Below are 22,527 nucleotides of genomic sequence, written 5' to 3'. Positions count from 1 at the left end.
AGAAATAGATTTATCGGTAAGTAAAATCTTATTTTTAGCTCTGTGGGGTATAGGAAGCTGCGGTGGGGAGGAGCAGCTGGAGCTGAAACAGTTACACGTTACTAATATGCTACTCTGCACAGTTACTGTAACTCTGGATTATTGCACAGTACTCTTAGTATACAGCGCTATATCTGGCTTGGCTGTGTGGTACTGCGGGGTGCTGCTGTGGTGGAGTGTGACTGTTGGCGTTTGACGGCTATGGCTACCCCCCCCCCCCCCTCGGGCCTTAACTCCCTGCAATGACCCCAATACTTACCTTCAGAATGTCAGTGGTGTATAAGTGCAGGCTGCTGAGGTACTACTGTGCCTCTGTGAGGCGTTATTGATGTTTTGTGCCCCTGTGAGGCACTATTAATGTTTTGTGCCCCTGTGAGGCACTATTGATGTTTTGTGCCCCTGTGAGGCACTACTGATGTTTTGTGCCCCTGTGAGGCATTATTGATGTTTTGTGCCCCTGTGAGGCACTACTGATGTTTTGTGCCCCTGTGAGGCAGTATTGATGTTTTGTGCCCCTGTGAGGCACTACTGATGTTTTGTGCCCCTGTGAGGCATTATTGATGTTTTTTGCCCCTGTGAGGCACTACTGATGTTTTGTGCCCCTGTGAGGCACTACTGATGTTTTGTGCCCCTGTGAGGCACTACTGATGTTTTGTGCCCCTGTGAGGCATTATTGATGTTTTTTGCCCCTGTGAGGCACTATTGATGTTTTGTGCCCCTGTGAGGCAGTACTGATGTTGTGTGCCTCTGTGAGGCACTACTGATGTTTTGTGCCCCTGTGAGGCAGTACTGATGTTTTGTGCCTCTGTGAGGCACTACTGATGTTTTGTGCCCCTGTGAGGCACTACTGATGTTTTTTGGCTCCTGTCTTTCAGAGATTGGCCCGGGCTGCAGAGGAGTTCCAGAAGGCTCACCGCTGCCAGGATAACATCAGGGTGAGTGTCCCCCCACTGCCGCCCTCCCAGACCCTCTCCTCCCTCCCCACCCTCATGTATTGTTTTGCTATCTGCGCACCGCAGGATCCACAGACGTCTCTCCGCCCATAGATTTGTATCTGAGTAAATCTGGCACAATATATAGACATAATACACAGAGATAAATCACCCTGTGTAATCCTCATGGATTGTATTTCTGTATGTCACAGTGTGTATTGTACCTAGCACTGAGGACGTCTCGCAGTATTCCCCCCTCCCCAATATACGCTCTGTCTCCAGCTCTCATTCCTCCCCAGAATATCCCCCTCTATTCTTCATCACTCCTAATTGTCCCCCTCTCTATTCTTCATCACTCCTAATTGTCCCCCTCTCTATTCTTCATCACTCCTAATTGTCCCCCTCTCTATTCTTCATCACTCCTAATTGTCCCCCTCTCTATTCTTCATCACTCCTAATTGTCCCCCTCTCTATTCTTCATCACTCCTAATTGTCACCCTCTCTGTTCTACATCACTCTTAATTGTCCCCCTCTCTGTTCTCCGTCACACCTGAATATCCCCCTCTCTGTTCTCCGTCACACCTGAATATCCCCACTCTCTTCTCCCTTGCACCTGAATATACTCCTCTCTCTTCTCCCTTGCACCTGAATATCCCCCCCTCTCTCTTCTCCCTTGCACCTGAATATCCCCTATCTTCTCCCTTGCACCTGAATATCCCCCTCTCTCTTCTCCCTTGCACCTGAATATCCCCGCTCTTCTCCCTTGCACCTGAATATCCCCCCTCTCTCTTCTCCCTTTTACCTGAATATCCCCTCTTTTCTCCCTTGCACCTGAATGTCCCCCTCTCTCTTCTCCCTTGCACCTGAATATCCCCGCTCTTCTCCCTTGCACCTGAATATCCCCCCTCTCTCTTCTCCCTTTTACCTGAATATCCCCGCTCTTCTCCCTTGCACCTGAATATCCCCCCTCTCTCTTCTCCCTTTTACCTGAATATCCCCTCTTTTCTCCCTTGCACCTGAATATCCCCCCCCTCTCTTCTCCCTTGCACCTGAATGTCCCCCTTTCTCTTCTCCCTTGCACCTGAATATCCCCTCTCTTCTCCCTTGCACCTGAATATCCCCCTCTTTCTTCTCCCTTGCACCTGAATATCCCCCTCTCTCTTCTCCCTTGCACCTGAATATCCCCCTCTCTCTTCTCCCTTGCACCTGAATATCCCCCCCTCTCTCTTCTCCCTTGCACCTGAATATTCCCCTCTCTCTTCTCCCTTGCACCTGAATATCTCCCTCTGTCTTCTCCCTTGCACCTGAATATCTACCCCCCTCTCTTCTCCCTTGCACCTGAATATCCCCCCTCTCTCTTCTCCCTTGCATCTGAATATCCCCCCTTCTCTTTTTCCTTGCACCTGAATATCCCCCTCTCTCTTCTCCCTTGTACCTGAATATCCCCCTCTCTCTTCTCCCTTGCACCTGAATATCCCCCCCTCTCTCTTCTCCCTTATACCTGAATATCCCCTCTCTTCTCCCTTGCACCTGAATATCCCCCTCTCTCTTCTCCCTTGCACCTGAATATCCCCCCTCTCTTCTCCCTTGCACCTGATTATCCCCTCTCTCTTCTGCCTTGCACCTGAATATCCCCTCTCTTCTCCCTTGCACCTGAATATCCCCCTCTCTCTTCTCCCTTGCACCTGAATATCTCCCCCTCTCTCTTCTCCCTTGCACCTGAATATCCCCCTCTCTCTTCTCCCTTGCACCTGAATATCCCCCTCTCTCTTCTCCCTTGCACCTGAATACCCCCCCCCCTCTCTCTCCTCCCTTGCACCTGAATATCCCCCTCTCTCTTCTCCCTTGCACCTGAATATCCCCCTCTGTCTTCTCCCTTGCACCTGAATATACCCCTCTGTCTTCTCCCTTGCACCTGAATATCTCCCCCCTCTCTTCTCCCTTGCACCTGAATATCCCCTCTCTTCTCCCTTGCACCTGAATATCCCCCTCTCTCTTCTCCCTTGCACCGGAATATCCCCCTCTCTCTTCTCCCTTGCACCTGAATATCCCCCTCTCTCTTCTCCCTTGCACCTGAATACACCCCCCCCCTTTCTCTCCTCCCTTGCGCCTGAATATCCCCCTCTCTCTTCTCCCTTGCACCTGAATATCCCCCTCTGTCTTCTCCTTTGCACCTGAATATACCCCTTTGTCTTCTCCCTTGCACCTGAATATCTCCCCCCTCTCTTCTCCCTTGCACCTGAATATCCCCCCCCCTCTCTCTTCTCCCTTGCACCTGAATATCTCCCCCCCTCTCTCTTCTCCCTTGCACCTGAATATCCCCTCTCTTCTCCCTTGCACCTGAATACCCCCCCCCCTCTCTTCTCCCTTGCACCTGAATATCCCCCTCTCTCTTCTCCCTTGCACCTGAATATCCCCCTCTGTCTTCTCCCTTGCACCTGAATATCCCCCTCTGTCTTCTCCCTTGCACCTGGATATCTCCCCCCCTCTCTTCTCCCTTGCACCTGAATATCCCCCCTCTCTCTTCTCACTTGCATCTGAATATCCCCCCTTCTCTTTTTCCTTGCACCTGAATATCCCCCTCTCTCTTCTCCCTTGCACCTGAATATCCCCTCTCTTCTCCCTTGCACCTGAATATCCTCTCCCCCTCTTCTGTCTGTCTCCACACTCTCTACACCTGGATGTCTCTCCTCTCTCGGATATCCCCTCTCCCTCTCTCTCTCTCATCACTTTGCTTTGTTCCTGCCATCTGTAATGAGAGTGAATGAGGTAATTTGGAGCAGGTCTCGTGTAGGCCAATGTCAGCGCTGGGACATAATGAGAAGCAGGAGGTGAAGGGCATTCTGGAGCACTGGCCCTCCTCTGGCAGAGCAGGGGGGAGGGAGACCGATAGTGGGAGCCAGTGACACATTTAGGGGGCCCATGTGCAGAGGGGCGTACTCCGTGCTGAAACCTAAATGCGTGTTATACGGGGCAGCAGGCTGCAATATGTCACCACATAGGTAACCAAGGTGACTATCTGTGTGCGCTCAGTGCGAGATAAACATACTGCACCACAGTATGCGGAGTCCCCGCTCAGCCGGCACCACAGCCTGCCTCCACGTACATCATCTCATTGATAACTAAGGCACAAAACAGAACTATCAGATTGCCCGCTTATATTTCTCTAACGTCCTAAGTGGATGCTGGGGACTCCGTCAGGACCATGGGGAATAGCGGCTCCGCAGGAGACAGGGCACAAAAATAAAGCTTTAGGATCAGGTGGTGTGTACTGGCTCCTCCCCCTATGACCCTCCTCCAAGCCTCAGTTAGGTTTTTGTGCCCGTCCGAGCAGGGTGCAATCTAGGTGGCTCTCTTAAAGAGCTGCTTAGAAAAAGTTTTTTAGGTTTTTTATTTTCAGTGAGTCCTGCTGGCAACAGGCTCACTGCATCGAGGGACTTAGGGGAGAGAATTTCAACTCACCTGCGTGCAGGATGGATTGGATTCTTAGGCTACTGGACACCATTAGCTCCAGAGGGAGTCGGAACACAGGTCTCACCCTGGGGTTCGTCCCGGAGCCGCGCCGCCGACCCCCCTTACAGATGCTGAAGATTGAAGGTCCGGAAACAGGCGGCAGAAGGCTCTTCAGTCTTCATGAAGGTAGCGCACAGCACTGCAGCTGTGCGCCATTGTTGTCACACACTTCACACCAAGCGGTCACGGAGGGTGCAGGGCGCTGCTGGGGGCGCCCTGGGCAGCAATATTTTATTACCTTAAGGCAAAAGAATACATCACATATAGCCATTAAGGCTATATGTATGTATTTAACCCATGCCAAATGTCTAAAACTCCGGGAGAAAAGCCCGCCGGAATAGGGGGCGGGGCTTATTCTCCTCAGCACACAGCGCCATTTTCCTGCTCAGCTCCGCTGTGAGGAAGGCTCCCAGGACTCTCCCCTGCACTGCACTACAGAAACAGGGTAAAACAGAGAGGGGGGGCATTTTTTGGCGATATTTTTATATATTTAAGCGGCTATAAGGAACAACACTTATATAGGGTTGTTCCCATATATATTATAGCGCTTGGGTGTGTGCTGGCAAACTCTCCCTCTGTCTCCCCAAAGGGCTAGTGGGGTCCTGTCTTCGATAAGAGCATTCCCTGTGTGTCTGCTGTGTGTCGGTACGTGTGTGTCGACATGTATGAGGACGATGTTGGCGTGGAGGCAGAGCAATTGCCGATAATGGTGATGTCACCCCCCAGGGAGTCGACACCGGAATGGATGGCTTTGTTTATGGAATTACGTGATAATGTCAGCACATTACAAAAATCAGTTGACGACATGAGACGGCCGGCAAACCAGTTAGTACCTGCCCAGGCGTCTCAGACACCGTCAGGGGCTGTAAAGCGCCCTTTACCTCAGTCGGTCGACACAGACCCAGACACAGACACTGAATCTAGTGTCGACGGTGATGAAACAAACGTATTTTCAAGTAGGGCCACACGTTATAAGATCACGGCAATGAAGGAGGCTTTGCATATCTCTGATACTGCAAGTACCACAAAAAGGGGTATTATGTGGGGGGTGAAAAAACTACCTGTAGTTTTTCCTGAATCAGAGGAATTAAATGATGTATGTGATGAAGCGTGGGTTAACCCAGATAGAAAAATGCTAATTTCAAAAAAGTTATTAGCATTATACCCTTTCTCGCCAGAGGTAAGGGCGCGCTGGGAAACACCCCCTAGGGTGGATAAGGCGCTCACACGCTTATCGAAACAAATGGCGTTACCGTCTCCTGATACGGCCGCCCTCAAGGATCCAGCTGATAGGAGGCTGGAAACTACCCTGAAAAGTATATACACTCATACTGGTGTTATACTGCGACCAGCCATCGCCTCAGCCTGGATGTGCAGTGCTGGGGTCGTCTGGTTGGATTCCCTGACTGAAAATATTGATACCCTGGATAGGGACAGTATTTTATTGACTATAGAGCAATTAAAGGATGCTTTCCTTTATATGCGAGATGCGCAGAGAGATATTTGCACTCTGGCATCGAGAGTAAATGCGATGTCCATATCTGCCAGAAGGAGTTTGTGGACGCGACAGTGGTCAGGTGATGCGGATTCCAAACGACATATGGAAGTATTGCCGTATAAAGGGGAGGAATTATTTGGCGTCGGTCTATCGGATCTGGTGGCTACGGCAACTGCCGGAAAATCCACTTTTTTACCTCAGACCCCCTCCCAACAGAAAAAGACACCGTCTTTTCAGCCGCAGTCCTTTCGTTCCTATAAGAACAAGCGGACAAAAGGACAGTCATATCTGCCTCGGGGCAGAGGAAGGGGTAAGAGAGGGCAGCAAGCAGCCCCTGCCCAGGAACAGAAGCCCTCCCAGGGTTCTGCAAAGCCCTCAGCATGACGCTGGGGCCTTACAAGCGGACTCAGGAACGGTGGGGGGTCGACTCAAGAATTTCAGCGCACAGTGGGCTTGCTCACAGGTGGACCCCTGGATTCTACAGGTAGTATCTCAGGGTTACAGGTTGGAATTCGAGAAGTCTCCCCCTCGCCGGTTCCTAAAGTCTGCTTTGCCAACGTCTCCCTCGGACAGGGCGACGGTATTGGAAGCCATTCACAAGCTGTTTGCTCAGCAGGTGATAGTCAAGGTACCCCTCCTACAACAGGGAAAGGGGTATTACTCCACGCTATTTGTGGTACCGAAGCCGGACGGCTCGGTAAGACCTATTCTAAATCTCAAATCTTTGAACCTGTACATACAAAAATTCAAGTTCAAGATGGAGTCACTCAGAGCAGTGATAGCGAATCTGGAAGAAGGGGACTTTATGGTGTCCCTGGACATAAAGGACGCTTACCTGCATGTCCCAATTTGCCCTTCACATCAAGGGTACCTCAGGTTCGTGGTGCAAAACTGTCATTATCAGTTTCAGACGCTGCCGTTTGGATTGTCCACGGCACCTCGGGTCTTTACCAAGGTAATGGCCGAAATGATGATCCTTCTACGAAGAAGAGGCGTATTAATTATCCCTTACTTGGACGATCTCCTGATAAGGGCAAGATCCAGAGAACAGCTGGAAGACGGAGTAGCACTAACCCAACTAGTGCTGCAACAACACGGGTGGATTCTGAATTTTCCAAAATCTCAGTTGACCCCGACGACACGTCTGCTGTTCCTGGGAATGATTCTGGACACGGTTCAGAAAAAGGTGTTTCTTCCGGAGGAGAAAGCCAGGGAGTTATCCGAACTTGTCAGGAACCTCCTAAAACCAGGGACAGTGTCTGTGCATCAATGCACAAGAGTCCTGGGAAAGATGGTGGCTTCTTACGAAGCGATTCCATTCGGCAGATTCCACGCACGAACTTTTCAGTGGGATCTGCTGGACAAATGGTCTGGATCGCATCTGCAGATGCATCAGCGGATAACCTTATCGCCACGGACAAGGGTGTCTCTTCTGTGGTGGTTGCAGAGTGCTCATCTGTTAGAGGGCCGCAGATTCGGCATACAGGACTGGGTCCTGGTGACCACGGATGCCAGTCTGAGAGGCTGGGGAGCGGTCACACAAGGAAGAAACTTCCAGGGAGTATGGTCAAGCCTGGAGATGTCTCTTCACATAAATATACTGGAGCTAAGAGCGATTTACAATGCTCTAAGTCTGGCAAAACCCCTGCTTCAGGGTCAGCCGGTGTTGATCCAGTCGGACAACATCACGGCAGTCGCCCACGTAAACAGACAGGGCGGCACAAGAAGCAGGACAGCAATGGCAGAAGCTGCAAGGATTCTTCGCTGGGCGGAAGATCATGTGATAGCACTGTCAACAGTATTCATTCCGGGAGTGGACAACTGGGAAGCAGACTTCCTCAGCAGACACGATCTACACCCGGGAGAGTGGGGACTTCATCCAGAAGTCTTCCACATGATTGTGAACCGTTGGGAAAAACCAATGGTGGATATGATGGCGTCCCGCCTCAACAAAAAACTGGACAGGTATTGCGCCAGGTCAAGAGATCCTCAGGCAATAGCTGTGGACGCTCTGGTAACACCGTGGGTGTTCCAGTCAGTGTATGTGTTCCCTCCTCTGCCTCTCATACCAAAAGTACTGAGAATTATACGGCAAAAGGGAGTAAGAACGATACTAGTGGCTCCGGATTGGCCAAGAAGAACTTGGTACCCGGAACTTCAAGAGATGCTCACGGAGGATCCGTGGCCTCTACCTCTAAGACGGGACCTGCTTCAGCAGGGACCGTGTCTATTCCAAGACTTACCGCGGCTGCGTTTGACGGCATGGCGGTTGAACGCCGAATTCTAAAGGAAAAAGGCATTCCGGAAGAGGTCATTCCTACACTGGTAAAGGCCAGGAAGGAGGTGACTGCACAACATTATCACCGCATTTGGAGGAAATATGTTGCGTGGTGTGAGGCCAGGAAGGCCCCCACGGAGGAATTTCAACTGGGTCGATTCCTACATTTCCTGCAAACAGGATTGTCTATGGGCCTCAAATTGGGGTCCATTAAGGTTCAAATTTCGGCCCTGTCGATTTTCTTCCAGAAAGAATTGGCTTCAGTTCCTGAAGTCCAGACTTTTGTAAAAGGAGTACTACATATACAGCCCCCGGTTGTGCCCCCAGTGGCACCGTGGGATCTTAATGTAGTCTTGGATTTTCTAAAATTCCATTGGTTTGAGTCGCTCAAATCGGTGGAGCTGAAGTATCTCACATGGAAAGTAACCATGCTACTGGCTCTGGCTTCAGCCAGGAGAGTATCAGAATTGGCGGCTTTATCGTATAAAAGCCCATATCTGATTTTCCATACGGACAGGGCAGAACTGCGGACGCGTCCTCATTTTCTGCCTAAGGTGGTGTCAGCGTTTCACCTGAACCAGCCTATTGTGGTGCCTGCGGCTACTAACGAGTTGGAGGATTCCAAGTTGTTGGACGTGGTCCGGGCATTGAAAATATATATTTCAAGAACGGCGGGAGTCAGAAAGTCTGACTCACTGCTTATATTGTATGCACCCAACAAGATGGGTGCTCCTGCTTCTAAGCAGACGATTGCTCGTTGGATTTGTAACACAATTCAACTTGCACATTCTGTGGCAGGCTTGCCACAACCTAAATCTGTCAAGGCCCATTCCACAAGGAAAGTGGGCTCATCCTGGGCGGCTGCCCGGGGAGTCTCGGCATTACAACTCTGCCGAGCTGCTACTTGGTCAGGGGCAAATACGTTTGCAAAATTCTACAAATTTGATACCCTGGCTGAGGAGGACCTTGAGTTCTCTCATTCGGTGCTGCAGAGTCATCCGCACTCTCCCGCCCGTTTGGGAGCTTTGGTATAATCCCCATGGTCCTGACGGAGTCCCCAGCATCCACTTAGGACGTTAGAGAAAATAAGAATTTACTTACCGATAAATCTATTTCTCGTAGTCCGTAGTGGATGCTGGGCGCCCATCCCAAGTGCGGATTGTCTGCAATACTTGTACATAGTTATTGTTACAAAAAAATCGGGTTGTTATTTGTTGTGAGCCGTCTGTTCAGAGGCTCCTACGTTTGTCATACTGTTAACTGGGTTCAGATCACAAGTTATACGGTGTGATTGGTGTGGCTGGTATGAGTCTTACCCGGGGTTCAATATCCTTCCTTATTGTGTACGCTCGTCCGGGCACAGTATCCTAACTGAGGCTTGGAGGAGGGTCATAGGGGGAGGAGCCAGTACACACCACCTGATCCTAAAGCTTTATTTTTGTGCCCTGTCTCCTGCGGAGCCGCTATTCCCCATGGTCCTGACGGAGTCCCCAGCATCCACTACGGACTACGAGAAATAGAATTATCGGTAAGTAAATTCTTATTATAAAAATGTCATCTGATCCATCAATTGCACTATCGCTGTGTGGATCACAGACCGTAATATATACAGTACACCGAATAAGTGGGGTGGGGGGCTGGATACAGCAATGAATGAATGTTTAACCCTGCAAGGGCGGCTAAGACATACTGTAGGGCACTGTGTGACTGGCGCTCTCTGTACAGGGTACGTGTGTAAGGAGTGTGTACAGTATGTTCTGTGTTGTGTGACTGGCGCTCTCTGTACAGGGTATGTGTGTAAGGGGTGTGTACAGTATGTTCTGTGTATGGGGCACTGTGTGACTGGCGCTCTCTGTACAGGGTATGTGTGTAAGGGGTGTGTACAGTATGTTGTGTGTATGGGGCACTGTGTGACTGGCGCTCTCTGTACAGGGTACGTGGGTAAGGGGTGTGTACAGTATGTTCTGTGTATGGGGCACTGTGTGACTGGCGCTCTCTGTACAGGGTATGTGTGTAAGGAGTGTGTACAGTATGTTCTGTGTATGGGGCACTGTGTGACTGGAGCTCTCTGTACAGGGTACGTGTGTAAGGAGTGTGTACAGTATGGTCTGTGTATGGGCACTGTGTGACTGGCGCTCTCTATACAGGGTATGTGTGTAAGGGGTGTGTACAGTATGTTGTGTGTATGGGCACTGTGTGACTGGCGCTCTCTGTACAGGGTATGTGTGTAAGGGGTGTGTACAGTATGTTCTGTGTATGCGGCACTGTGTGACTGGAGCTCTCTGTACAGGGTACGTGTGTAAGGAGTGTGTACAGTATGTTCTGTGTATGGGGCACTGTGTGACTGGCGCTCTCTGTACAGGGTATGTGTGTAAGGGGTGTATACAGTATGTTGTGTGTATGGGGCACTGTGTGACTGGCGCTCTCTGTACAGGGTATGTGTGTAAGGGGTGTGTACAGTATGTTCTGTATATGGTGCACTGTGTGACTGGCGCTCTCTGTACAGGGTATGTGTGTAAGGGGTGTGTACAGTATGTTGTGTGTATGGGGCACTGTGTGACTGGCGCTCTCTGTACAGGGTATGTGTGTAAGGGGTGTGTACAGTATGGTCTGTGTATGGGCACTGTGTGACTGGCGCTCTCTATACAGGGTATGTGTGTAAGGGGTGTGTACAGTATGTTCTGTGTATGGGGCACTGTGTGACTGGCGCTCTCTGTACAGGGTATGTGTGTAAGGAGTGTGTACAGTATGTTGTGTGTATGGGGCACTGTGTGACTGGAGCTCTCTGTACAGGGTACGTGTGTAAGGAGTGTGTACAGTATGTTCTGTGTATGGGGCACTGTGTGACTGGCGCTCTCTGTACAGGGTATGTGTGTAAGGGGTGTGTACAGTATGTTGTGTGTATGGGGCACTGTGTGACTGGCGCTCTCTGTACAGGGTATGTGTGTAAGGGGTGTGTACAGTATGTTGTGTGTATGGGGCACTGTGTGACTGGCGCTCTCTGTACAGGGTATGTGTGTAAGGGGTGTGTACAGTATGTTGTGTGTATGGGGCACTGTGTGACTGGCGCTCTCTGTACAGGGTATGTGTGTAAGGGGTGTGTACAGTATGTTCTGTGTATGGGGCACTGTGTGACTGGCGCTCTCTGTACAGGGTATGTGTGTAAGGGGTGTGTACAGTATGTTCTGTGTATGGGGCACTGTGTGACTGGCGCTCTCTGTACAGGGTATGTGTGTAAGGGGTGTATACAGTATGTTGTGTGTATGGGGCACTGTGTGACTGGCGCTCTCTGTACAGGGTATGTGTGTAAGGGGTGTGTACAGTATGTTCTGTGTATGGGGCACTGTGTGACTGGCGCTCTCTATACAGGGTATGTGTGTAAGGGGTGTGTACAGTATGTTCTGTGTATGGGGCACTGTGTGACTGGCGCTCTCTGTACAGGGTATGTGTGTAAGGGGTGTGTACAGTATGTTGTGTGTATGGGGCACTGTGTGACTGGCGCTCTCTGTACAGGGTATGTGTGTAAGGGGTGTGTACAGTATGGTCTGTGTATGGGCACTGTGTGACTGGCGCTCTCTATACAGGGTATGTGTGTAAGGGGTGTGTACAGTATGTTCTGTGTATGGGGCACTGTGTGACTGGAGCTCTCTGTACAGGGTACATGTGTAAGGAGTGTGTACAGTATGTTCTGTGTATGGGGCACTGTGTGACTGGCGCTCTCTGTACAGGGTATGTGTGTAAGGGGTGTGTACAGTATGTTGTGTGTATGGGGCACTGTGTGACTGGCGCTCTCTGTACAGGGTATGTGTGTAAGGGGTGTGTACAGTATGTTCTGTGTATGGGGCACTGTGTGACTGGCGCTCTCTGTACAGAGTATGTGTGTAAGGGGTGTGTACAGTATGTTGTGTGTATGGGGCACTGTGTGACTGGCGCTCTCTGTACAGGGTATGTGTGTAAGGGGTGTGTACAGTATGATCTGTGTATGGGGCACTGTGTGACTGGCGCTCTCTGTACAGGGTATGTGTGTAAGGGGTGTGTACAGTATGTTCTGTGTATGGGGCACTGTGTGACTGGCGCTCTCTGTACAGGGTATGTGTGTAAGGGGTGTGTACAGTATGTTCTGTGTATGGGGCACTGTGTGACTGGAGCTCTCTGTACAGGGTATGTGTGTAAGGGGTGTGTACAGTATGTTCTGTGTATGGGGCACTGTGTGACTGGCACTCTCTGTACAGGGTACGTGTGTAAGGGGTGTGTACAGTATGTTCTGTGTATGGGGCACTGTGTGACTGGCACTCTCTGTACAGGGTACGTGTGTAAGGGGTGTGTACAGTATGGTCTGTGTATGGGGCACTGTGTGACTGGCACTCTCTGTACAGGGTATGTGTGTAAGGGGTGTGTGCAGTATGTTCTGTGTATGGGGCACTGTGTGACTGGCGCTCTCTATACAGGGTACGTGTGTAAGGGGTGTGTACAGTATGTTCTCTGTAGGGGGCACTGTGTGACTGGCGCTCTCTATACAGGGTACGTGTGTAAGGGGTGTGTACAGTATGTTCTCTGTAGGGGGAACTGTGTGACTGGCACTCTCTGTACAGGGTACGTGTGTAAGGGGTGTGTACAGTATGTTCTCTGTAGGGGGCACTGTGTGACTGGCACGCTCTCTGTACAGGGTACGTGTGTAAGGGGTGTGTACAGTATGTTCTGTGTATGGGCACTGTGTGACTGGCACTCTCTGTACAGGGTACATGTGTAAGGGGTGTGTACAGTATGTTCTTTGTATGGGGCACTGTGTGACTGGCGCTCTCTGTACAGGGTATGTGTGTAAGGGGTGTGTACAGTATGGTCTGTGTATGGGGCACTGTGTGACTGGCGCTCTCTGTACAGGGTATGTGTGTAAGGGGTGTGTACAGTATGGTCTGTGTATGGGGCACTTTGTGACTGGCGCTCTCTATACAGGGTACGTGGGTAAGGGGTGTATACAGTATGTTCTCTGTAGGGGGCACTGTGTGACTGGCGCTCTCTATACAGGGTACGTGGGTAAGGGGTGTGTACAGTATGTTCTCTGTAGGGGGCATTGTGTGACTGGCACGCTCCCTGTACAGGGTACGTGGGTAAGGGGTGCTTACAGTATGTTCTCTGTAGGTGGCACTGTGTGACTGGCGCTCTCTATACAGGGTACGTGGGTAAGGGGTGTGTACAGTATGTTCTCTGTATGGGGCACTGTGTGACTGGCGCTCTCTATACAGGGTACGTGTGTAAGGAGTGTGTACAGTATGTTCTGTGTATGGGGCACTGTGTGACTGGCGCTCTCTGTACAGGGTATGTGTGTAAGGGGTATGTACAGTATGGTCTGTGTATGGGGCACTGCGTGACTGGCGCTCTGTACAGGGTATGTGTGTAAGGGGTGTGTACAGTATGTTGTGTGTATGGGGCACTGTGTGACTGGCGCTCTCTGTACAGGGTATGTGTGTAAGGGGTGTGTGCAGTATGGTCTGTGTATGGGCACTGTGTGACTGAAGCTCTCTGTACAGGGTATGTGTGTAAGGGGTGTGTACAGTACGTTCTGTGTATGGGGCACTGTGTGACTGGTGCTCTCTGTACAGGGTATGTGTGTAAGGGGTGTGTACAGTATGTTCTGTGTATGGGGCACTGTGTGACTGGCACTCTCTGTACAGGGTACGTGTGTAAGGGGTGTGTACAGTATGTTCTGTGTATGGGGCACTGTGTGACTGGCACTCTCTGTACAGGGTATGTGTGTAAGGGGTGTGTACAGTATGTTCTGTGTATAGGGCACTGTGTGACTGGCACTCTCTTTACAGGGTATGTGTGTAAGGGGTGTGTACAGTATGTTCTGTGTATGGGGCACTGTGTGACTGGCGCTCTCTGTACAGGGTATGTGTGTAAGGGGTGTGTACAGTATGGTCTGTGTATGGGGCACTGTGTGACTGGCGCTCTCTGTACAGGGTATGTGTGTAAGGGGTGTGTACAGTATGTTCTCTGTAGGGGGCACTGTGTGACTGGCGCTCTCTATACAGGGTACGTGGGTAAGGGGTGTGTACAGTATGTTCTCTGTAGGGGGCATTGTGTGACTGGCGCTCTCTTTACAGGGTACGTGTGTAAGGAGTGTGTACAGTATGGTCTGTGTATGGGGCACTGTGTGACTGGCGCTCTCTTTACAGGGTATGTGTGTAAGGGGTGTGTACAGTATGTTCTCTGTAGGGGGCACTGTGTGACTGGCGCTCTCTATACAGGGTACGTGGGTAAGGGGTGTGTACAGTATGTTCTCTGTAGGGGGCATTGTGTGACTGGCACACTCCCTGTACGTGGGTAAGGGGTGCTTACAGTATGTTCTCTGTAGGTGGCACTGTGTGACTGGCGCTCTCTATACAGGGTACGTGGGTAAGGGGTGTGTACAGTATGTTCTGTGTATGGGGCACTGTGTGACTGGCGCTCTCTATACAGGGTACGTGTGTAAGGAGTGTGTACAGTATGTTCTGTGTATGGGCACTGCGTGACTGGCGCTCTGTACAGGGTATGTGTGTAAGGGGTGTGTGCAGTATGTACTGTGTATGGGGCACTGTGTGACTGGAGCTCTCTGTACAGGGTATGTGTGTAAGGGGTGTGTACAGTATGTTCTGTGTATGGGCACTGTGTGACTGGCGCTCTCTGTACAGGGTATGTGTGTAAGGGGTGTGTACAGTATGTTCTCTGTAGGGGGCACTGTGTGACTGGCACGCTCTCTGTACAAGGTACGTGTGTAAGGGGTGTGTACAGTATGTTCTCTGTAGGGGGCACTGTGTGACTGGCACGCTCTCTGTACAGGGTACGTGTGTAAGGGGTGTGCATAGTATGTTCTCTGTAGGGGGCATTGTGTGACTGGCACGCTCCCTGTACAGGGTACGTGGGTAAGGGGTGTGTACAGTATGTTCTCTGTAGGTGGCACTGTGTGACTGGCGCTCTCTATACAGGGTACGTGGGTAAGGGGTGTGTACAGTATGTTTTGTGTTTGGGGCACTGTGTGGCTGGCGCTCTCTGTACAGGGTACGTGTGTAAGGAGTGTGTACAGTATGTTCTGTGTATGGGGCACTGTGTGACTGGCGCTCTCTGTACAGGGTATGTGTGTAAGGGGTGTGTGCAGTATGTTCTGTGTATGGGGCACTGTGTGACTGGCGCTCTCTATACAGGGTACGTGGGTAAGGGGTGTGTACAGTATGTTCTCTGTAGGGGGCACTGTGTGACTGGCGCTCTCTATACAGGGTACGTGGGTAAGTGGTGTGTACAGTATGTTCTCTGTAGGGGGCACTGTGTGACTGGCGCTCTCTGTACAGGGTATGTGTGTAAGGGGTGTGTACAGTATGTTCTCTGTAGGGGGCACTGTGCGACTGGCACGCTCTCTGTACAGGGTACGTGTGTAAGGGGTGTGTACAGTATGTTCTCTGTAGGGGGCACTGTGACTGGCACGCTCTCTGTACAGGGTACGTGTGTAAGGGGTGTGTACAGTATGTTCTTTGTATGGGGCACTGTGTGACTGGCGCTCTCTGTACAGGGTATGTGTGTAAGGGGTGTGTACAGTATGGTCTGTGTATGGGGCACTGTGTGACTGGCGCTCTCTGTACAGGGTATGTGTGTAAGGGGTGTGTACAGTATGGTCTGTGTATGGGGCACTGTGTGACTGGCGCTCTCTGTACAGGGTATGTGTTTAAGGGGTGTATACAGTATGTTCTCTGTAGGGGGCACTGTGTGACTGGCGCTCTCTGTACAGGGTACGTGGGTAAGGGGTGTGTACAGTATGTTCTCTGTAGGTGGCACTGTGTGACTGGCGCTCTCTATACAGGGTACGTGTGTAAGGGGTGTGTACAGTATGTTCTCTGTAGGGGGCACTGTGTGACTGGCGCTCTCTGTACAGGGTACGTGGGTAAGGGGTGTGTACAGTATGTTCTCTGTAGGTGGCACTGTGTGACTGGCGCTCTCTATACAGGGTACGTGGGTAAGGGGTGTGTACAGTATGTTCTGTGTATGGGGCACTGTGTGACTGGCGCTCTCTGTACAGGGTACGTGTGTAAGGAGTGTGTACAGTATGTTCTGTGTATGGGGCACTGTGTGACTGGCGCTCTCTGTACAGGGTATGTGTGTAAGGGGTGTGTGCAGTATGTTCTGTGTATGGGGCACTGTGTGACTGGCGCTCTCTATACAGGGTACGTGGGTAAGGGGTGTGTACAGTGTGTTCTCTGTAGGTGGCACTGTGTGACTGGCGCTCTCTATACAGGGTACGTGGGTAAGGGGTGTGTACAGTATGTTCTGTGTATGGGGCACTGTGTGACTGGCGCTCTCTGTACAGGGTACGTGGGTAAGGGGTGTGTACAGTATGTTCTCTGTAGGTGGCACTGTGTGACTGGCGCTCTCTATACAGGGTACGTGTGTAAGGGGTGTGTACAGTATGTTCTCTGTAGGGGGCACTGTGTGACTGGCGCTCTCTGTACAGGGTACGTGGGTAAGGGGTGTGTACAGTATGTTCTCTGTAGGTGGCACTGTGTGACTGGCGCTCTCTATACAGGGTACGTGGGTAAGGGGTGTGTACAGTATGTTCTGTGTATGGGGCACTGTGTGACTGGCGCTCTCTGTACAGGGTACGTGTGTAAGGAGTGTGTACAGTATGTTCTGTGTATGGGGCACTGTGTGACTGGCGCTCTCTGTACAAGGTATGTGTGTAAGGGGTGTGTGCAGTATGTTCTGTGTATGGGGCACTGTGTGACTGGCGCTCTCTATACAGGGTACGTGGGTAAGGGGTGTGTACAGTGTGTTCTCTGTAGGTGGCACTGTGTGACTGGCGCTCTCTATACAGGGTACGTGGGTAAGGGGTGTGTACAGTATGTTCTGTGTATGGGGCACTGTGTGACTGGCGCTCTCTGTACAGGGTACGTGTGTAAGGAGTGTGTACAGTATGTTCTGTGTATGGGCACTGTGTGACTGGCGCTCTCTGTACAGGGTACGTGTGTAAGGGGTATGTACAGTATGTTCTCTGTAGGGGTCACTGTGTGACTGGCGCTCTCTGTACAGGGTATGTGTGTAAGGGGTGTGTACAGTATGTTCTGTGTATGGGGCACTGTGTGACTGGCGCTCTCTGTACAGGGTACGTGGGTAAGGGGTGTGTACAGTGTGTTCTCTGTAGGGGGCACTGTGTGACTGGCGCTCTCTGTACAGGGTACGTGTGTAAGGGGTGTGTACAGTATGTTCTCTGTAGGGGGCACTGTGACTGGCACGCTCTCTGTACAGGGTATGTGTGTAAGGGGTGTGTACAGTATGTTCTGTGTATGGGGCACTGTGTGACTGGCGCTCTCTATACAGGGTACGTGGGTAAGGGGTGTGTACAGTATGTTGTGTGTTTGGGGCACTGTGTGACTGGCGCTCTCTGTACAGGGTATGTGTGTAAGGGGTGTGTACAGTATGTTGTGTGTAGGGGGCACTGTGTGACTGGCACGCTCCCTGTACAGGGTACGTGGGTAAGGGGTGTGTACAGTATGTTCTCTGTAGGGGGCACTGTGTGACTGGCGCTCTCTGTACAGGGTACGTGGGTTAGGGGTGTGTACAGTATGTTCTCTGTAGGTGGCACTGTGTGACTGACACGCTCCCTGTACAGGGTACGTGTTTAAGGGGTGTGTACAGTATGTTCTGTGTATGGGGCACTGTGTGACTGGCACGCTCTCTGTACAGGGTATGTGTGTAAGGGGTGTGTACAGTATGTTCTGTGTATGGGGCACTGTGTGACTGGCGCTCTCTATACAGGGTACGTGGGTAAGGGGTGTGTACAGTATGTTGTGTGTTTGGGGCACTGTGTGACTGGCGCTCTCTGTACAGGGTACGTGTGTAAGGAGTGTGTACAGTATGTTCTGTGTATGGGCACTGTGTGACTGGCGCTCTCTGTACAGGGTACGTGTGTAAGGGGTGTGTACAGTATGTTCTCTGTAGGGGTCACTGTGTGACTGGCACGCTCTCTGTACAGGGTATGTGTGTAAGGGGTGTGTGCAGTATGTTCTGTGTATGGGGCACTGTGTGACTGGCACGCTCTCTGTACAGGGTATGTGTGTAAGGGGTGTGTACAGTATGTTCTCTGTAGGGGTCACTGTGTGACTGGCACGCTCTCTGTACAGGGTATGTGTGTAAGGGGTGTGTGCAGTATGTTCTGTGTATGGGGCACTGTGTGACTGGCACGCTCTCTGTACAGGGTATGTGTGTAAGGGGTGTGTACAGTATGTTGTGTGTAGGGGGCACTGTGTGACTGGCACGCTCCCTGTACAGGGTACGTGGGTAAGGGGTGTGTACAGTATGTTCTCTGTAGGGGGCACTGTGTGACTGGCGCTCTCTGTACAGGGTACGTGGGTTAGGGGTGTGTACAGTATGTTCTCTGTAGGTGGCACTGTGTGACTGACACGCTCCCTGTACAGGGTACGTGTTTAAGGGGTGTGTACAGTATGTTCTCTGTAGGGGGCACTGTGTGACTGGCGCTCTCTATACAGGGTACGTGGGTAAGGGGTGTGTACAGTATGTTCTCTGTAGGGGGCACTGTGTGACTGGCACACTCTCTGTACAGGGTACGTGTGTAAGGGGTGTGTACAGTATGTTCTGTGTATGGGGCACTATATGACTGGCGCTCTCTGTACAGGGTACGTGTGTAAGGGGTGTGTACAGTATGTTCTGTGTATGGGGCACTATATGACTGGCGCTCTCTGTACAGGGTACGTGTGTAAGGGGTGTGTGCAGTATGTTCTGTGTATGGGGCACTGTGTGACTGGCGCTCTCTGTACAGGGTATGTGTGTAAGGGGTGTGTACAGTATGTTCTGTGTATGGGGCACTGTGTGACTGGCGCTCTCTGTACAGGGTACGTGGGTAAGGGGTGTGTACAGTATGTTCTCTGTAGGTGGCACTGTGTGACTGGCGCTCTCTATACAGGGTACGTGGGTAAGGGGTGTGTACAGTATGTTCTGTGTATGGGGCACTGTGTGACTGGCGCTCTCTGTACAGGGTACGTGTGTAAGGAGTGTGTACAGTATGTTCTGTGTATGGGGCACTGTGTGACTGGCGCTCTCTGTACAAGGTATGTGTGTAAGGGGTGTGTGCAGTATGTTCTGTGTATGGGGCACTGTGTGACTGGCGCTCTCTATACAGGGTACGTGGGTAAGGGGTGTGTACAGTGTGTTCTCTGTAGGTGGCACTGTGTGACTGGCGCTCTCTATACAGGGTACGTGGGTAAGGGGTGTGTACAGTATGTTCTGTGTATGGGGCACTGTGTGACTGGCGCTCTCTGTACAGGGTACGTGTGTAAGGAGTGTGTACAGTATGTTCTGTGTATGGGCACTGTGTGACTGGCGCTCTCTGTACAGGGTACGTGTGTAAGGGGTATGTACAGTATGTTCTCTGTAGGGGTCACTGTGTGACTGGCGCTCTCTGTACAGGGTATGTGTGTAAGGGGTGTGTACAGTATGTTCTGTGTATGGGGCACTGTGTGACTGGCGCTCTCTGTACAGGGTACGTGGGTAAGGGGTGTGTACAGTGTGTTCTCTGTAGGGGGCACTGTGTGACTGGCGCTCTCTGTACAGGGTACGTGTGTAAGGGGTGTGTACAGTATGTTCTCTGTAGGGGGCACTGTGACTGGCACGCTCTCTGTACAGGGTATGTGTGTAAGGGGTGTGTACAGTATGTTCTGTGTATGGGGCACTGTGTGACTGGCGCTCTCTATACAGGGTACGTGGGTAAGGGGTGTGTACAGTATGTTGTGTGTTTGGGGCACTGTGTGACTGGCGCTCTCTGTACAGGGTATGTGTGTAAGGGGTGTGTACAGTATGTTGTGTGTAGGGGGCACTGTGTGACTGGCACGCTCCCTGTACAGGGTACGTGGGTAAGGGGTGTGTACAGTATGTTCTCTGTAGGGGGCACTGTGTGACTGGCGCTCTCTGTACAGGGTACGTGGGTTAGGGGTGTGTACAGTATGTTCTCTGTAGGTGGCACTGTGTGACTGACACGCTCCCTGTACAGGGTACGTGTTTAAGGGGTGTGTACAGTATGTTCTGTGTATGGGGCACTGTGTGACTGGCACGCTCTCTGTACAGGGTATGTGTGTAAGGGGTGTGTACAGTATGTTCTGTGTATGGGGCACTGTGTGACTGGCGCTCTCTATACAGGGTACGTGGGTAAGGGGTGTGTACAGTATGTTGTGTGTTTGGGGCACTGTGTGACTGGCGCTCTCTGTACAGGGTACGTGTGTAAGGAGTGTGTACAGTATGTTCTGTGTATGGGCACTGTGTGACTGGCGCTCTCTGTACAGGGTACGTGTGTAAGGGGTGTGTACAGTATGTTCTCTGTAGGGGTCACTGTGTGACTGGCACGCTCTCTGTACAGGGTATGTGTGTAAGGGGTGTGTGCAGTATGTTCTGTGTATGGGGCACTGTGTGACTGGCACGCTCTCTGTACAGGGTATGTGTGTAAGGGGTGTGTACAGTATGTTGTGTGTAGGGGGCACTGTGTGACTGGCACGCTCCCTGTACAGGGTACGTGGGTAAGGGGTGTGTACAGTATGTTCTCTGTAGGGGGCACTGTGTGACTGGCGCTCTCTGTACAGGGTACGTGGGTTAGGGTGTGAACAGTATGTTCTCTGTAGGTGGCACTGTGTGACTGACACGCTCCCTGTACAGGGTACGTGTTTAAGGGGTGTGTACAGTATGTTCTCTGTAGGGGGCACTGTGTGACTGGCGCTCTCTATACAGGGTACGTGGGTAAGGGGTGTGTACAGTATGTTCTCTGTAGGGGGCACTGTGTGACTGGCACACTCTCTGTACAGGGTACGTGTGTAAGGGGTGTGTACAGTATGTTCTGTGTATGGGGCACTATATGACTGGCGCTCTCTGTACAGGGTACGTGTGTAAGGGGTGTGTACAGTATGTTCTGTGTATGGGGCACTATATGACTGGCGCTCTCTGTACAGGGTACGTGTGTAAGGGGTGTGTGCAGTATGTTCTGTGTATGGGGCACTGTGTGACTGGCGCTCTCTGTACAGGGTATGTGTGTAAGGGGTGTGTACAGTATGTTCTGTGTATGGGGCACTGTGTGACTGGCACGCTCTCTGTACAGGGTATGTGTGTAAGGGGTGTGTACAGTATGTTGTGTGTAGGGGGCACTGTGTGACTGGCGCTCTCTATACAGGGTACGTGTGTAAGGGGTGTGTACAGTATGTTCTGTATATCTGTATTGTGGCAGGAAGGGCATGCTGGGAGTTGTATTTCCTCCATTTCTATAGATATGGTGACAGATCTATATACAGTGAGGGTAAGCAGCTGCCGGTGGAGCACGCTTGGACGGACCCCGTGTAGGGCACGGTGTGAGCAGACATTTCATAGCTGGCTTGGCAGGCCCCCATCCCCTCCCTGTCATGCACTGATTGCGGCTCCATCCAGATGTCCAGCGCGCCCCCTCCCTCCCCGGCCGTAATGCAGACACTGCCAGCGCTGTATTTTCTCATTGCCCAGTACAGACAGATGGCGGCGAGGTGTTATGTACTCACCTCACACCTCCCGTCTGTCTCCTCTCACTGATTATGCCCCCTGCACGGCTGCGCTCAGTCACTGTGATCGCTTCAAGGTTGTGACGGGAGATGGCGAGCGAGGGATTTGGCTGCAGCGACAGTGTGCTGCTGTGTGAGGGCCGTGTGTGCGTCTCCCGGGCACCAGCGTCTGCGTTACCTGATATCATGGCCTGCTAGTGGTAATTGAGGGTTGTAGATGAGAACCCCTATTCTGTATAGCAGGGGCAGGATCCCAGTATGTCCTGCCAAAGTTTTAGCATGTCAGAACTGGTAGGGAATGCTGGGAGGTGTAGTTCCACAACATTTGGTGTACCCCCCTGCCCTACATAAAATATCCTTCGCACTGTTATTTTCCTATAGGTTGTCAGCCTGCGAGCGGCGCCCACTTACCTCCTTGTGTTTCTGTAGCGTCTCGTTACGTCTGAGAGCCCCTGCGGGGGCTACGCGGACCCTGTGTACATTATTGGTAACAGTAATAATAAAGTAATGTGCATTTGGGATGGAGCTAAGCAGATTGTTAGAAAGATAATTATCCTGAGCGGCCAGGGAATAGCGTTTGTCCTATCTTTAAGGTGATTGCCTGGTGGTATATTGGGATTACTAAATAGCTCTCCATATAAGGCCCCCTCCCCCAGACCCATCTATTACCTGTCGGATGGGCCAGCGCACAGGAAATCAGTTCCAGCTGCTTGCATC

General features: G+C 51.4%; 1 protein-coding gene across 2 annotated transcripts in view; it reads left to right on the top strand.

The window, feature by feature from the left end:
* Nucleotides 1–22,527, top strand: part of CACNA2D2 (calcium voltage-gated channel auxiliary subunit alpha2delta 2) — a 423,565-nt gene that overhangs the window by 207,356 nt on the left and 193,682 nt on the right. For both annotated transcript variants that reach the window (XM_063941375.1, XM_063941374.1), the window contains exon 4: nucleotides 915–974. In XM_063941375.1, the coding sequence (XP_063797445.1) occupies nucleotides 915–974 (60 nt within the window). The remainder of the gene's footprint in view (nucleotides 1–914; nucleotides 975–22,527) is intronic.

Source organism: Pseudophryne corroboree, chromosome 9 (genome assembly GCF_028390025.1).
Source record: "Pseudophryne corroboree isolate aPseCor3 chromosome 9, aPseCor3.hap2, whole genome shotgun sequence".
NCBI lineage: Eukaryota > Metazoa > Chordata > Amphibia > Anura > Myobatrachidae > Pseudophryne > Pseudophryne corroboree.
The sequence above is the reverse complement of the archived record's forward strand: the minus strand, read 5'-3'. Positions and strand labels throughout refer to the sequence as shown.